General features: G+C 50.0%; 1 protein-coding gene across 1 annotated transcript in view; it reads right to left on the bottom strand.

Annotated features, from left to right (window-relative positions):
- GRIK3 (glutamate ionotropic receptor kainate type subunit 3) overlaps positions 1-16,931 on the bottom strand; it is a gene marked incomplete at both ends in the record, with an annotated part of 121,657 nt that overhangs the window by 32,929 nt on the left and 71,797 nt on the right. The window contains 4 exons of the mRNA XM_082329383.1: positions 3,465-3,572; positions 6,937-7,080; positions 9,665-9,838; positions 14,181-14,234. Coding sequence (XP_082185509.1) covers positions 3,465-3,572; positions 6,937-7,080; positions 9,665-9,838; positions 14,181-14,234 — 480 coding nt within the window. The remainder of the gene's footprint in view (positions 1-3,464; positions 3,573-6,936; positions 7,081-9,664; positions 9,839-14,180; positions 14,235-16,931) is intronic.

The raw sequence follows: 16,931 nt of genomic DNA, 5'->3' as shown, positions 1-16,931 counted from the left end.
ATAAAGCAGAACAAAAGAAAACAAATACAAATATGAGGCTATTTTCTTTCTTTTTTATTTCCCCACCAGTTTGCTTTGGTGGAGAAAATGAAAAATTACTTGACCAGCTCTGCAAATCCCTGGCAGGGACCATTTCTGTCCTCCACGCTGTGGCAAACTAGAGGGATGTTTCTCACAGGTCCTTTTGGAAGGGCCCTGGTCACCCCTTCGGGGAAGTCCACTGCAACGGGAGGTCTTGGTCCTGGTAGCAAACCTGGAGGAGGGAATGGCAGCAGACTTGCTTGGGCATGGGCACAGGCACACACAGCTAGGTTCCTCATCAGTTTGAGGTGCTCTGTTTTTCTTGAGCTGTCAATTTAAATAAATTATTGGACTTTGAAGAAGTCTATTGACCCAGAAATAGCAAAACATGTCTCTCTCTAAGAGAAGTCATCTGGGCAACTCTAAGCCTGTTAACCTGATCTCCGTGGTGCAGGGGAGGCTTTAGAACAAACTTTGAAGGCAGGACTGGCTAAAGGACTGTGACGGTGAGATAAAATGTCAGGAAAGCTGGAGGAATATGGGATTGCTGCCAAGAAATGGAGCAGGGTGGCCATACAGCCAGCCTGACAGCGAGAAAAAACAAAACCCCACATGGAAATGGGAACAGAACGATCCATCTGTAGGGTCAAACTGTGAGGTGGGACTCAGGGAGAAACCAAAGGCAGACAGCTCAAACCCGCTGGGGAGCCAGGAACTTCTGCTATTTTATTTATTGCTATTTTTAAGATTCTTCAACCTCTTCAGCAGTCCAAGGAGAGAACTTGGTTTTACTGCATCCCCAAAAAGAGACTTTGTAATGAGCAATGCTGCCTGGCAAAAAAACGTTATAAATTCTAGAAGAGTTTCCATGAACTTTGTGAAGGGCTCTAAATATTTCAGGTAAAACCTAAGCAATCCCCCATATCTCCCTTCGATCGCACAACAGCTGCAATGTCAAAAGATTATTACTGTGCATGGGAGAAGAGAAGCGAGTCCGAGAGGCCTCTACTAGCAGTGCTGCAGACTCAGTTAACTATGCCTTGCTAAGTTTTCTTTAAGAAAATCAAATAAGTGGCACTTAAGACTGAACTAATCAGTTTAAAATATTAAAAAAGGAAAAAAGAAGGAAAAAGTGTGCAGTAAGAGAACTGTGCAAGTCAGATAGTCAAACGACATGTAATTAGGTTTAGTTAATACTCCTGTCGTCTCTGGAACGTCCAGGAGGTATAAGGATCAGGAGTTCAATCCTAAAGCTCAACAAACACAAGCTATTATACATAATGCACAATCCGTATGGGATTTGTTTGTAGTTTGGCGTTTTGTTATTTCAGATTAACTATTGACAGAAACCTAGCTTCAACAGAGATTTGACATCGATACTTTAAAACCTCTCTAGAGTTGACAAGAAGCTTTAAAAAAAAATAATAGTGGGAACTGTGAAATCCCTGAATTGTTGGAGACCAAAGTTGAACGGCTGTACAGAGCATGCATCAAGGTTCGGCGGCTTCCTACGGGCTGTATGTGACACACACAATAGTAATAAATACGGCTGGTGCCAGCTGTTCTCCAGTACACCTGAGGAGTATTTGCTTGACAGATAGATATTGCGGTTGTACTTAAACATTTAGATTCACATGGTAGCCAAATCTCGCACATTTTTCTATTATTCTACCAACAGGGCTCTCCGGCAGTCCATCAGTGCCACCGCACTCCAAAAGGCCGTGTTGGTTTTTTTTAGTTTAGACTCTATAAGCAAAACATTTTGTAAAAAAAGAAGTCAAGCTACAACATCATCTCCCGCTCGGTTCTTGTGGGAGGATGGCATCTTCCCCTGCTCCCCACCCGCCTCCTTCCTGCCCAGGCTCGGCTGATCGCAGCCGAGACTGAAGGTCATTGGGTTTCTTTAAAATGTTTTCTTTTTTCTGTGTTTGACACCAAAAAATACCCACTAGGAGAGTGCTGTGGTGACCTTGAGAATTTTTACATGAAGCAAAGAACTACTGCTGTGGTGTGAAAGCGTGGCAACAATTTATTGAGAAACAAACTGGAAAAAAGGGGGATGGGGAAGTCAAGCTGTTTGGTCCCAGGGAGCTTCGCCGCGCAGGATCCGTCCCCTCCAAACGGGGGGGGCTGATCAAACTGCTGCCTCCCGCCTCCGGGGGCTGCCTACCTGCACCGTTTGATTAATTCCCCAGCCTTAACTGGAAAAGTCATCTGTGCATGTTGGGCCGCTTGCTGCATGGTTAATTGAAACCTCTCTCTCTGCTCCCGGCTGGCATTTCCCGCGGCAGCATAACCTGTCTCCGTGCCCAAAGGTTACAGGACTCAGCACTCATCCCCAGCTGCCAGTAGGCACCTTGTGCCTGTCGAGAAGCAGACTCTGCTCTAAAAAGGGATTTGCTGCCCAGTAGCCAACTTTCTCCTGCAAATCTGCAAGACACCTTTAGCAGAAGGGGACTCAGAATTACTGACAAAAGGGGTCAGGCTCCGGGAGCCCTCGGTGGCCTCGCATGCCATGATCTGGAGCCTGATTAGAGCGCAGCCCCTGGGCATCGCTCCCTGCTGCTATCAGCTGTCCCCCCCGCAGTGCTTCCTTCACTTCAGGCCACTCGCTGCTCCCTTTTGTCTTAAACGAACTGATCTCACCTTGAAACCTGTGTTCTAGGAGCTACATTGCTTTGTATAGTGCCTTTTTATTTTAAGGTAATGGAAGAAAAGGAAATGAAATCCCCGTGAACACCTGAGAATCAGATTTGCACATCAGCATTGCATTTCTGTGCCCAGAGGAGATTTGCACTAATCAGGAGGGTCTGAGGCTGCAGCCTTTGTGCCGAGTCTCCTCTGGGCGGCTGGGCAAACACGGCCACCGGAGAGACCCCTCCAGCCAGGCAGGCAAAAACCCACTTTGCTTTTTTTCTTATTGTCCCTTAGCTAACGCAGAGAATAAACAAAAATGCACAGTGCATCCTCCTGCAAGATCTGGGCTGTAAGAAGCTGGTGCCATTTCCAAGCCTTAGGCAATTTTCATTGTGGGAAATCACACCGAGATGATGCTTTCAAGAGCTGTTGCCTCCTCAGGGAAAAATCAATGTTTTGTAAGCAAGCCCAGCAAGATGGGGAGTGGGACAGGCTTTGTTCCTTCCACCTTTGGCCTGGACAAGGAGAGGTTAATGGCTGCTCAGAAAGTTTCTTCTGCTTCCTCTATCCCAGGAAAGTGCCACAAGCACTTCTGCAGCTAGTTACTGTAATCCCACGCATGTTGCCTCAGGGCTAGTGAGTCATGGATGAGGCATGGAAAAGGATCTGAGAAATCCCACAAAGTAAATATCCTTTCATATAAAAACCAGAAAACATAGAAACAATACAACCACCAACCATTTTCTCTGTTGCCTGAGTATCAGAGTTAGACTAAGCCACATGCAGATAAGACAAACCCTGCCTACCTTTTCGAGACCATCTTCCTTGAGGCTGATGATATCCAAATCAAAATCTGTCCTTAAACCACTAGTTTTATTAAAGACAATTCGTCCCGTTAATCCTTCCCATTGGGCCTGTGGAAGGGAGAAAAAGTAGCAGGGTTGTTACTTGGTATCATAAATAATCTTTTGTCCTCCACTGTATGTTCTGTTAATTAGTCCTTATACTGGTTCTTTCTCCCCAGAGAGCATGATTAATTAATAATCACCTCCGTCACTGTTCAGACTGCAGACAGAGCTGTAGATTCTCTTAACTCTCTTGCAGTCCTTGCTACAATTTTTGTTCGCACCTTTTGTGTTCACCAGCTGTTGCGGGACACGATGACTCGGTAGAAAACTGCTTGCATTTATCACGGCATCCTTGTGTGCTGCATTTATCCTTGTAGTACTGATAAATGCTGGGCTGCAGGGAGCCTGGGTTTGGGACAACTCCAGTCAAGCTCATAAATAATCCTTTTTTGCATGAACCTGCTGATGCTTCCAAGGTGTGTGGAAGCTAAAATGTCCTGAACACCTCCCTCCTTCCTTTCAGACGGAGAGGGGAGCAGAAGAGGCCCAGGGCTTGTCCATGCTAGCAGGCTCTGTCATTCTGAAACAGGCACGGCAATGTGGTGGGCGCGTGCTGTGTCGGTACCCCTGGTTCTGGTTTTGGCAGTATAAGCACGGGGCAGGTGCCCAAAGGGGCCGGGGAAGCTCTGTTACTGGAGATTTTCAATGCTTAACTGGACGAGGTCCTGCACAGCCTGGTCTGACTTGGGAGCTAGTCCTGCTCTGAGCAGGACCTTGGGGTAAAGATGTCCAGATTAGTTTCAACCAAAATTATGCTGTGACGCTGTTTCTTTTCCACGGTACACTTTGCAGCACCACCAGAATTAGTCTCTCTGATTTAGGAGGTGAGAGAGCACCAAATATCAGGTGTTAGCAGAGCAAGTGCTAAGGGACAGCGTGGTAGATGATGCCTGCTCTGCCTGAGGACAGTGCTAGGACGTGCTATGAGCATCCGTCTCGAGGAGGACGCTTCTGCAGGAGTGCTGGGCTGCTGACACGGTTTACTGCTTTGCAATCGCATCTCAGCATGGAGAGCTGGGGCTCGGGCTCTTTCCCCCGAGCAGTTCAGGGCGCGCTCCTCGCTGATGAATGCGTTTCCTTTATGGGCGGGGGAGCTTGAAATATCCCAGTGTGACGAAGGTGGCATAATGTATTCTCAGGGGGGAATGACTGGCATATTTCTCAGTAAATACGCTCCTCTGGCTCTTCCTCATTAATTCCTGAGGAGTAATGACAGCCTCCTCCCAGCCTCGCCACCCTTGAGTTTTGGGGAAGGCTGTGCTCAGTTTGCTCATTTTGGCACGCAGGTGGTTTGCCGGTGGGACACGCAGCTTGCGGAGCCCCCCGGGAGCGTGGGCAAACACGGCGTGTTTAACGTACCCAACTGCAGCAAACACAGCTGTGTGCTGAGCCCTGCACCTCCTGCGGGGCTGGAGCGAGAGCACCGATGGGCTGCACGGCTCCCAGGGCTGGGCTGGGGGTGCACGGCATCGCCGCGGCCCCCGATGGGCTCTGATCCCGCTGGTGTCGGCCCTGTCTCTGCAGGCAAACTCCAAGCGCTGCTGTCCTGGGCTCCGGGCAGGCGGTGGCTGCAGAGGAGCCTGTCCCCCCGCCTCCTGCCCCCATGCCTGGCCCTGTCCCCCTGCTTCCCGGGGAGCCCTGCCGGCACACGGGGGGAGGGTGGCCTCCCTGGGGCTGGCAGGGCCACCATCCTGGCCCCTTTGCGCCTTGGCAAGTATGAACAAACAGGGCTTCACCCTGGGAGCGACAACTCTGCACCGATCTGGTGCAGTCGGGGCCACGGCCTGTGCATGCACAGAGAGCGAGCGGTGCTGGTATCTGTGGGGAGCCCGGGGCCGGGGGAGCGGGTGCCTGCGGTGAGGCATCCCTGGGTGTACTGCTTTGTCTTTACAGGAGTTTAGAGAGAGCAATTACTGTGTGTTCTGATTGCAACGGGGAGCAAGCTTATCCCTGCAACGAGCTGACACGGTGCCAGAAAGGGAAACAACAGGCAGGCACTGGAGTGTGAGGCTCGGGGTAATTTGCAAAAGGAGCCAACCAAACAAATTATTTACACTCTCTTCTGGCAGCCAGCTGGAGCGGCTTTCTGCAGAAGGGAACAAAACATGAAAAAGGAGAGTGAGAGAGGCAGAGAGAAGAGAGATAGCGTCTTCAGTGCCTATTAAGAAAAAAGTTCATTCTCTCTCTGCAGTGGGAATCATTCTGCTTTTCTCCTCCCCTACGTCCGTGCGCTCCGTGCAGCTCGGGGCGCACCTGGGGTGGGCGCGCTCTCGCTGCACTGGTGTGCCTGCGTTCAGGGTCCGCTGGGGTCTGTAGGTGATACTGCAGCACGAATCATAGTAACGATTAGCAATGGACTTCTACTCTTTCTGTTTAAAAACTTTAGGGGATTTTATACCCAGCCTTTTAAATGTGGGCCGGTCGTGTATCCTGTACTGCAGCCAGTTTCATAACTTTCCATGTGAAGAGCCACAGGCATAGAAGGTTAAAAAGGCCTTAGGGCAAATAAGGGGTTTTTATCACAAAGACATGTCTGGTAGGGTTTGCAGTAACTCCCTGCAGCTCTGCCTTCATTTTTTTCTTATGTGAGGGCTCCTTTTTGCAGACAGAGCAAAACCTGGGGTGTGAGCACAGGGGTGCGTGCCCGGGGGCTCTTTTGGGAGGGCTGGCCACCTCTCGCTGCAACTGCCCCGTGCTGCACTCCCCCGGTGAGCTCACTGCTCATAAACACCCGTGCTTTGAGTCTGCTTGTGTGCTTAAGCCAGATGCAAACAAACAATTATGTGGGCTGAACAGAGAGAAATCATAATGACTGAAAACAGAGAGCGAATGAAGCTGCCTCCTAGCTCCCCTGGCTCCCTACTTGCTAAATCCACCGCTCTGCCAAAGCCGTTCATCAGCACACAGGCAGAGACGCACAGCGCTGCCAGCTTTGCCGCTGGGATTTAGCTGCGCTGAATGCCCTTTGTGGACCCCAAGCAAATGTTCCTGTAAAAGGCAAATGGCTATTGCTCTGCTAAGAAACAGCCTCAGAGAGAGAGTGGTCCAGCTGCTCTTGACGCAAGAAGAGGCCAGGGCAAGTCTCGGTGACAGCATGGGAGACTTCAGCTTGTTTGGGATGTTGGCGTGGCTGCACGGGTGTTATTTTGAAGGCAAAGACAGGATTTTTCCTTTCTGGGTGCACTCAGCAGCCTGGTGTCTATCTGTGCTTCCATCCAGTTGTACCTGCCCAGGCGGGGGGTTTTATAACCCTGTACCTGCCAAGCCTCTCTGCCGCCTGCCTCCATACCTGCGCGCTGAGCAGCTGCGCTGCTCCTGCTGGGGAAGTTTTGCGTTACGGGGGAAGCACGGTTACAAATCATGCTTTTACCTCTTTTATAAAATTCATGAAGCGGCCACCGAACCTCCAGGCTTTGTGCCGATGGCACTGCAGGGAGTTCACGGTCATCTGAGGGGCGCGCTGGTAGCAGACGGAGACCACGTGCACCGCGTCGTACAACAGGGCAGCGTCTGTCTAAAGTAAAGGGGAACAGCATTTGTGTTGATAGTGGCTCCAGAGCAAGGAAGCATTCGGACAGCAAAGCAGTAAGATCTGTAACGTGTCGCAGGAGAAGCTGCAAGAGCCCCCTCTGAGTTACCCCCTGCCCACCACCCAGCGCACCCGAGGGCTTCTCTGTCCTGGTCCACTGCCGACCATCCCACCTCCTGGGTGTCTAACCCTGCAAACAGCGCTCCGAGGGCAGGGCTGGGCTCTCAGGAGATGCCCTGGGATCTCAAGAGATGCCCTGGGATCTCAAGAGATTGCTGTAAACACGTATGCTTTAACACAAGACTTGTATAAGCCTCTAGGCTGACGTCTCATGCAAAACACGTCCTCAAAACACGTAGTTCTGCACATGACAAAGCCTCACGAGCGTGTTTTTCTGTTAGGTGGCTCTTTACACTAAAAGATCATAGTTCTGTCTTAAAATCAGAGATTGTGAAAATGCCATTTGTCTGTGTGCATCTATTCTGATTATTTCTAGCTCATTTACTACTGTATTGTCAAACAAGGAAGCTAGTTATTTCTAAATGTAGAAGGTAGTAACAGAATTTTCTTATTTAGTCTGTTTTGTCTGAGTGTAAAAAGAAACCTATATGAGAACATATTATTCACACTATTTTATATATGGGGAAATAAGAAACAGAGAAGTTAAATGGCTTGTTCGTGGGCACGGAATTGTCCAAAATGACCCAAACTGCCACTGAAATCAGGACCTCACAGATTTGTAACATCTTCCCGCATTTCAGTGATTTGAACTAGGAGAAGTTGTTTTTTTTTTTTTTCTTCCATATAATGTGATGGTTTTAGATTCAATTTGAGATGCCCCATCTCACCTCCAAACACTGATCAAGAGAATTGGATTTATTTTTCACTCCGATATGGTAAGACCTCCTAGTGAAAATACATGATTTGCTGGCTTCACAAAGCTGCAAAACAGATGTGAGTGTAGCAGCAGAATAATAAAACACAATAAAACAAAATAATGCAGCGAACAACTGGGCAAACGTCTAACGGGACGTGGCTGTGGAGAAAATCCTCCAACGTTGGCAGCCATCCCCGTGACCTTCCCTTCCCGCAGCACCCGAGCGTGAAGAGCGGGCACCCGACCCGCATCCCGTGGGCTTGTATCTACGGCAGCAGGGATGGGGTTTGTAAGTTTGGGGCTGGGGAGAGGGGGTACAAGAATATGTCTAAGCAATGTCATGGCGAATTACATATTGTAATGCCCAGCTGAGATCAGGGCCCCGCTGGGACAGACACCAGGCAAACCCAGAGAAAAGGCGGGATCCCCTCTGAAGAAGCAAAGAGGCAGAGAAGGGGAGAGGAGGCAGCGGCGGCGGGGGGAACCCAGCGATGCTGCAGCTGGGGGCAACGCTGCAGAAAAGTGGAAGGCTAAAGGAGAACGGTGGGGCTCTCCTCTGAGAAAAGAAAAGAACAGGAGGAATATGAGGAGCCGTTTCAAGGTGAAAGTCTGGGAGGCTTTGCCACTTATGGAGGGGGTTCTGGCAGATCTAAAGGGAGAGGGAAGGAGGAAGGCAGTCAGCAATTACGGGGGTCGGAGACAGCCTCGCAGGGAAGACAGATGGGCGAGCAGGTGCTGTACCTTCCGAGCAGTAACTCAGCAGAGCAGAGCTGCCATCAGTCCCTAAAAGGAGTCATCAAAGCTGCAGCAAAGCCCATCTCTGGGCATAGCTTTGCCTCTTTCTCCCTGCATCAATCTCAGCGAATTGCCGGGCCCAGTCCAGCCGTGTGCTGTGCTCCCAGCCCCTGGGAGCCGGGCGTTCGGCTGCTCTCGGGGACTGCGTGGGGAGATGATGGCAGCTGGAGCCCTGCAAGCTCCTGTGGGACAGGCCCTGCTACCTGGCTTGTCCGGTGGGATGGGAGCGTTTCTGCTCCCCTGCACTGCTCCCAGGGGTAGGCAGAGGGACTCGCAAGGCGATCGCCCTGCCCCAAGCTGAAACAGGACTTGTGGAGGGCAACCAAAGAGAGAGGATGCCCGTTCCTGCGTGCTCTGGGGCTTGGGGTGCACACAGCCCATCCCTTTCCAGGTCAGCGAGCGCTCGCTGCAGCTGCCCATCAGGTGAGCATGGAGAAATCCTGCTGCGCCTGAACAAGGGGTACAATACCCAGCTGACTGCAGCTCCCTCTCTTGTTCCCCGCACGAAATAGCCAGGGCACTTCCCCACCATGCTCAGCCCTTTCTGGAACTGAAAGCTTTGAATTTTGCCAGTCCTGGGGGCAGCTTTTTACTGGTGAGAAGGGAGGGGAGGGAAGGAGCACAGTCTCTCAAAATTGGCAAATCTGTCGGCAGCTGGGTCTGCAAAAGGACAGTGTTAACAGAGCAGTGTGCTGCAGGGGATCCACCAGCCGAACTCGCCGCATTTGAGGGATGGTTATTAAAGAATGCAAGCAGCTACCTTGGGGAAGATACCTGGGATGAGCTGTTACAAGAACCAATAACTATAACATTAGGCCTTAACAAATGTTCCTGCCTTCCCTACCGCTCTGGTCTGCTTCCCAGGCTTCCCCCGTGCTTTGTTTAAACCTCTCATACCATCATCACGCCATCGAGCAGTCCCAGCTCCGCCTTGGGCGCTGACTGCAGCCGCTCCATGGACCACTTCTCGATGATGGAGGACACGTGTGGGTTCTCCACGTTGAGGATCCGGAAGCCGGTCAGGTTCACTCCGGAGTAGCGGTATGGTTCTAGGTCTAATGCATAAAGATCCTTAAAAGAGAGAAACCAGTTTAAACATTTTGTTTAGCTTTGTTTTGTTTGTCTTTTCTGCATCGGTTCATGTCTGTGTTTGAAGTGAGAAGGCAGAGCCCACAGAAGGTGGGAGGTAGGAGGATGCCCTCATGGATTTGAGGATTGTACTGTCTGTTGCCATCAGTCGCTACTTGCAGCAAGACAGGACTCGTAGGTGTTAGTGGAATTAGGGTGTCAGATGTGCAGGTTCACCCACACACAGCAGAGGGAAACTCCTGCCAGAGAGCTCACTCTCTGCATAGAAGAGGCGAGTGAATTGTGGGGAGGAAACCAGAATCGCTATCTGTAACCGTGAAAAAAGAGGCTTGCAACCAAGGTGGGGGGAGAAGGCAGAGTTCCTGCATCCGAAGCTCCCCGGGGCCTTTCCGTGGAGGATTTGCTGTGAGTGCTGAAGCCCACAGGGTGCTGCAGATGACAGAGTAACTCTGAATGCAGAATGCCAATTTGCAGACGGCTATCAAAGAGGAACTAAGACGCATTTCTTGACATTACGACCAGCCTACACAGTCTGCAAATGAATGAGAGTGCCCTTTATACGATTTTAAAAAACCACAGCCAGGCAGTCCTCAGCTCTGCTGGCAGCCAGCCCACGAGCATCACTTGGCAGGCAGCGAGAGAGGGGCATTGGGAGGCCTCTGCAAGCGCACTTCTTCAGTGCATCTCTTGGCTCTGCCGCACATCTAAGTATTAACTTCAGTTCAGGGATTAACTTCAATGCTCAGTAACTAGTCTGAGTAGTTTGGGGTTAGACAGCATGGCAAGAGCGTACCACAGCGGATCTGCTCAGCAAAAACCCGGGGCAGCTGGCCCGAGGGAAGCGAGGGCAGCCTGGGTGATGGTGCCGAGCGAGGGGGACCATGAATGAATGTGGTGGAGAATGGCCGTCTGCAGGGGGCCTCGTTAATGGGAATCATTCGTTGGAAGGGACATATTTAATCAGAGCTTATCCTGAACAATGTCTGCAGGTGTTGAGTGGTCATAAAAATGTGGGGAGGTGGAAAGGCAGCACCGCTGTGTTCTGTGATAGAGTGGGGGATGAATACGGGGACAACGGTCATTGCTCTCACAAGGGATTATAAAAAAGAGTTTACGTGGCTGCTGCTGTTGTGCATGATGTGGCTATGGGAGGACACAGGCGCGCTGTGGGTTCACCCAGACACAGCGTCCGTCAGCAGCGAGCTCTGTTCTGCCCGTGGGGGAGCTGGAAAAGCACTGGTCCTAAAACGCACTGCCCTAAGCGAAGCATAACAAAATCAGCACTTGCCAGCAACCGAGACTTCATTCTCAGTGGGAGAGCAAGGAATTCTTACAGCTGTTTTGCTTTAATAAGCTTTGAGGGTTTGATCTTTTCCTTAAGCACTGGCCTCTGACTTTGCACCCCCAAGGCAGCCTGCTGATGGATGCCATGTTTTAATCTGCAGGTGCAGCCAGGGACCGAGTCATTAATCACACCCACAACAGAGTTCAGGGGCTTTGTTATTTGGCTTTTTTTTTTTTCCTGAAAAATTGCAAATACAAACCTCCACGTTCTGTTAAAGGGCATTGTGAAAACCAGGCCATAGTGTTGACTTTTAAATGACTTATGGTAACTAAGGGTAAATACAGTTGTTGAACCTCAGACAGATGCTTATATCATCTGGATATGAGGGTGTGCAGCGGTCTTGTGCCTGATGCACTGGAATAGATTTTTTTTTTCAGGATTCATAACTTTTTATCAGATAATTCAGTTTGTATTCTGGAAATTGCTGTGGGGAAATAATTTTTGATTGTGAAAGCAGATCATTTCCCATTCAGAATGTGACCATACGTGACAGATCTGATCCACCAGGCTCCAGATCTCATGGTCTCCGTCGCACGGCTGTCAGACTGCCGGCCCTGGCCACCTTTCAGATCCTACCGGTATTTTGGGTGCCCGCCCTGTCCTGCTGCTCTCCACTGACCCTTCATTTCACCAAGTTCCTATAGAAGCCAACCTCCCATCAGGTCCCTTCTTGGTTCCAGTTTAAATCTCAGCTGCAACCTGATTTATTATCTCCTGGAATCAGAGGATAATTAAGAATACAAGCTGAGTGTCAGAACATGGAGCGGTGTGGGGGGGAATTGCCATATTGGTTTCTTCTGGATTTTCTGCTCTCGCACAGCCACAAATTGAAACATCTGGTTCTATTTTCCACCTCATCTACGTTCCCTTTCACTCATTATTTTCTGTACTGCAGATTACTTCTCCCCTCCATCCTACTACCTTTAAGAAAGTTTTATTCTCGGTGTTTCTGTGGGGCTCTTCCCCTTTCTTACACATGCTCTCCCACCTCCCCAGTTAAAACCCCCAGCTTTGGTTCGTCAGTCGTAGGCGGCAATGCTGAGCTCTGATCCTCACCACATCTAGCATCCGCAGGAGGAAGCTGCAAAAGCAAGTGTCCAGGAAGGGCATCCTCCGTCTGCTGCTGTGCAAAACAGCTCGTGGATAACGTGCCTGCCACAGACTGCCGAGGATCCCTGTCTGGGCACGGACTGGCTCGGGCAGCTGTCGCTGGGAGGAGCGGCCGTGGCCGTAATGGGAGGCATACGTGTACAGCGCCGTTAGAGTAATAACCTCTGAGGTACTCGGTCACGAACACGCTCGTGTTGTGTCGTGAGCCTCAGGTACGCTGGGCTTAGCAAGAGTACCTGATTATCAACGCCAGTGGAAAACTGGACTGGTTTGGTTTAGTGCCGAATCGGGAGGAGGCAAGTTGCGCGCGCAATTTTTGTTTATGTCGACTCAAAGCACGGGAAGGGATTCCTGCTTCTGCCTGTCTGTAACTGCTGTAAGCAGCAGCAGTGACAGCAGGCGGTGGGGAAACTTCTGCATTTGCAAGGACTCATTTTTACAAGCTGCTGAGAAATTCCTTGAAGTGCTGAGTTTAAGGGGGTTGTCGCTGCTTGGGACTTTGCGGGGTGTAAAAGCTGTGCATGCATTAGACAAAGGCTCCTCCTCCTCCTCCTCTGGTAGAAAAGGCTGATGGGGCTCTTCACGCTGAAGTCACTGAACTGTAGTCTTGCTGCCTAGCAAAATGTGGAAGCATTTCATGCCAAGTGTTGATACGCTGTACTCAGTATTGACTAGGGACCTTTTAGAAACATTCAGTATAACATAATAGACTAATTCATTAGCACCCCATGGGTCTAGTACTGTAGGAGCTGAAGCACATGCATTGCAAGCTAGGAAAACATTGCCTTAAGGAATGACAGATTAAAATATCTTTCCCATGATATAACTGTTATTTCAGGAAAGTGGCATTAATTGTGATTGCTTATCTATTAATTTATTATAATTCTTCTTTTCCCACCTCCAGGCTGTACCTACACATGAAATGTACTCTAGGCTCAGCTGGGGCTGATTAATAGGAGGTTATCTGGGAAATGCTTAAAGCTGCCTGGAATAGATAATGGCAGCAGGGGTAATTAAAATGTCTTTTGCATTTGAAAAATAAATTTTGCAGTTTTTAAGGGTTAGTTTAGTCTGATTCTTTCCTAAAGGCAAAAAGATAAACTGGATTTTGAAAACCACACAAAATTCAACAGTATACTAGACAATAGCATCCTAAATGGAAACAAAAGTGGCACGCCAAAAAACCCAAACCAAAATGCCTCCTGGAGTCAGAGAAGAACTGGCCCATGTTTAATGAGAGAGGAGTTAATTTCAAGCTGAGTTCTTCTCATGCAAAATAAACCTGCAGTACTGAACTATTGACCACAGCAGGGCTGCTCCCGGCTTTAAGGGAGACCTAGGGGAACACACAGACACACATACCCGGTTCTTGCTGCCCCTCGGTCCCATCAAATCCTGTCTGTGGGACTACAACCTTGCAAATTCACACATATGCTCAGCTTTCAGTGCGTGGGTAGCTACACTGAAATCAAAATGACTGGGGGGGGAAATAAAACCAGAACCTACATCTGTGCAAAGCCAGAGCAGCTCCAAAGGATGAGCCAGTCCAAAAGCAGCGAAAGAAAAGACCGACGTCTCTCAGAACGAGCACCTGGGCAGTGCTGCGGTTGCAGAGATGTTACAACCAAATCATTGCGGTCTGATTCTAACCTGAAGCTAAGTCTAGCCCTGCTCTCACCATCTGTTAGGGTACCAGACATCCTTTTCCCTTGCTTTTCCCACCCCACCGCTTTAGTGCCCTGCAGCTGGGCCATGCCCACCCAGGACAGGACACCCAGCCCGCTCTCCTGCCGCTGAGCCTAGCTCCTCGCTTTCCATTCCGGCTCAGCAGCGAGTGTAAAAGGTGTTTGCACAGATTAGATACTTTACCAGAGTGGTGAAGATGAAGTGGTAGTATTCTGTCATCATTCCCATTGCCATGGCCTTGAGGAGAGTAGGGAAAGGAGGTTAGTAAGAGTGGATACAAGAATATAACAACAGTCATGCAACATAAACCTCTAAAGAGCTGATCTGGTAAATGCAGCAGGAGGCAGACCCAGAAACACAGAGGCTGGATTCTGGATCAATCCCGTGAAGCAGTTAAGCATGTGCTTAGCCAGCAAGAGGCATGTGCTTAAGTGCTGAGCTGAACTGTGGTCCTCAAACCTTTCTGAAACGGCAACAAAGCCTCGGTGTCCAGCTCCTGCGGAGGCTGGTGGCATTTCTGGGTGTTGCTGTGCCACAGAAAGCCGGGACACCAGCTATGGCACACCGCCGTGCTCACGGGTCACGCACGGTGCAAAATCTGCCAGGGATGCAGGCTTGCTTCTGATGGCACAACTGGGAGAAAGGGGGTTGCCTTTCCTTCTCAGATACCAACCAACCAGCAACCTTACATAAACCTGTGCAGAATGACCATAAAGCGGCCTGTTCTTTTGGTTACAAGTCCACGTCCTGGCTAAGAAGCTAAGTAAAAGGCTTTTTATTTCTTATATGTGTATTTATGGTGCTCTGCATCCCCTCCCCTTCAGTGCCCGTTCGTATAACGTGTACCTGTAGCTCTTGTCTGCGGGTCCCTCCTTCCTGCATACAGCAGCCAGATTCTAACGTAGTGCCTGGTTTAGAAATGGGTCAGTGAAAGTATAGGCACCGGGATGGGGAGCAGGAGCATCTCCCGTCCCTCAGCCCTTGGAGATCATGGTCTGGACCCGAGGGCTCTTGGCCAGCTCAGGCTGTAGGTTTGCCAGCCCCGACACGAAGGATGGTTCGTGCAGATTGCTGGGATTTGCATAGCTGAGCAGCGGAGAGAACATGCTGTTCCGTGAGGTTTGTCAGAGAATGACTGCGGGCCGAAGGGACCTCGCTGGACGACCTTGCCCAGGCCCTGCACCACACAAGGGGGACGTGTTTCTGTCCATGAGAGGGGTCACCTTGAAGTTGGTGGCTGGCTAAAAGAAAGAGATACCCATGGTTTTGACTGTGATGCTGACTCTGCGAGCGTGTTTTCTGGAGAAAACACGTGCAAGAGTCCTTTAAAATGCCCACCGATGGGAAAGTGACTTCAAGTCCCCCCAGGAAATGTTTGCTGCTTTGGTTTTTGCTAAAATTACGAGGGCAGAATTTAGCTCCGAGGAAGGAAGTGACAGTTTGAAAAGAAGTGAGATGTCAAAAAGCAAGGGAAAAGGAAAGGGTCTAGATTACAAGCCTGGATATTGTAACTCTAGAGTGTGACTTTATCCCCTGTTTTCTGGCCTGGCAGTACCTTTCAGCAAGCCTGGCAGCTGTCTCTGTGCGGCAGCGTGCCGTCCCGTCCCCCTCCTCCCTGCCTGGGCTGCGGGGCTGCGTCGCAGCTCTCTGCTGACCTGCACACCCAGGTGCAAAGAGCTGGAGCAGGGAACACCACCTCAGTATGTGAAGCATCTCTCAGATGATGTGAAACCAATCGAGAGTAAATCATAAGATCCCAGTTCAGATTCTGCGGCTGGATCAGTGGTAGATGAAGAGTCCAGACCTGCTGTAAGAAGCAAGCCCCAGCTTCCCAGTACTTGCAGCCTGTGTGCAGGATACATCTGGGTTTGTGGGGAAATGAATAAATGATAAACCTGGTGGATAAGCTACAGGCAATCACCAGGATGAGAATGGGAGCTCCATTAGAGTAAAGACAGGCACATCTGTGCGCTGCAGAGTGCAGCAACTGTTCAGAGGCAGCTGCCAAGGAGAAGAGGGAAGCTGGGAAGCCAGAGAACAGATGCAAAGCGTGAACAAGTGACCAAAAATGAGCAAGGGCAGAGAAGCTGGGGGCGGATGGGAAGGCCTCACGAGCAGGCCTAGCTCTGTCATAGGTTTCTACAATGATTTGTTTGTCCAAGAGGGTAAAATAATGAACGGTTTAATATCTCAGTCGCTCCAAGGAACCCAGACTGGAGCAGTATGTGGCAATGTCGTCTGTGCGTCTTTGTGCCAGCTCTTGTGTTATTATTCATGGATTACTAATCCATGGCGGTTTTTTACTAATCCAATTTAAAAATACTGCCCAGATTATCAGTGAAGTGTCTTGCTACTCGTGTGCTGTGGGAGCGTGTTACCTTCAATAACCTGGGAGCAAGATGTGGGCTGGCTTGGTGCTGTGTGCTTAGTCAGAGCTACTTTAGCGAACGTAGGCTCTAGCAGCTCAAACCATTTTATGTTACCTAAAGATGCGCAGTTAAAATCAGTACCAAGCGGTGGCAATTTCAGCACGAGTCTTGAGAGAAGCTTTTCTGCATCCCTCGGTGCTGCCCTGGGGTGGGCAGTGCAGCCGAGGGCTCCAGGGACCTTGCCTGGTCGGAGCAAACGCCAGAGGCCAAACGTCTGCAAAGCTAACTGGTGTAGTTACCAAAATGTTACGAAAGCCAAATAGCAGCAATACTGTATGAACATTATTGTTTCCAGGACAAACAGAAGGCTGGGCCATGCTTCCCTGGCTTTTTTGCAGTCCAGTTTTTCTCCTGTGTGTTGTTCTTCTAACACAAAGCAGGCTCCCCTCTTCCAGGAGAAGGTTTTGGCTCTACCCAGCTTGTATGTCCCGTAACCGTGCAAAGCAGAGCGTGAGGAGGGCAGTGTGGAGTAGGGATCGGGAAGCCTGTTTTTCTATCCTATCCT

The sequence above is a fragment of the Platalea leucorodia genome, assembly GCF_965183815.1.
Source record: "Platalea leucorodia genome assembly, chromosome: 18".
In the NCBI taxonomy this organism is placed as follows: Eukaryota; Metazoa; Chordata; class Aves; order Pelecaniformes; family Threskiornithidae; genus Platalea; species Platalea leucorodia.
This window is presented reverse-complemented; position numbering and strand designations above follow the sequence as displayed.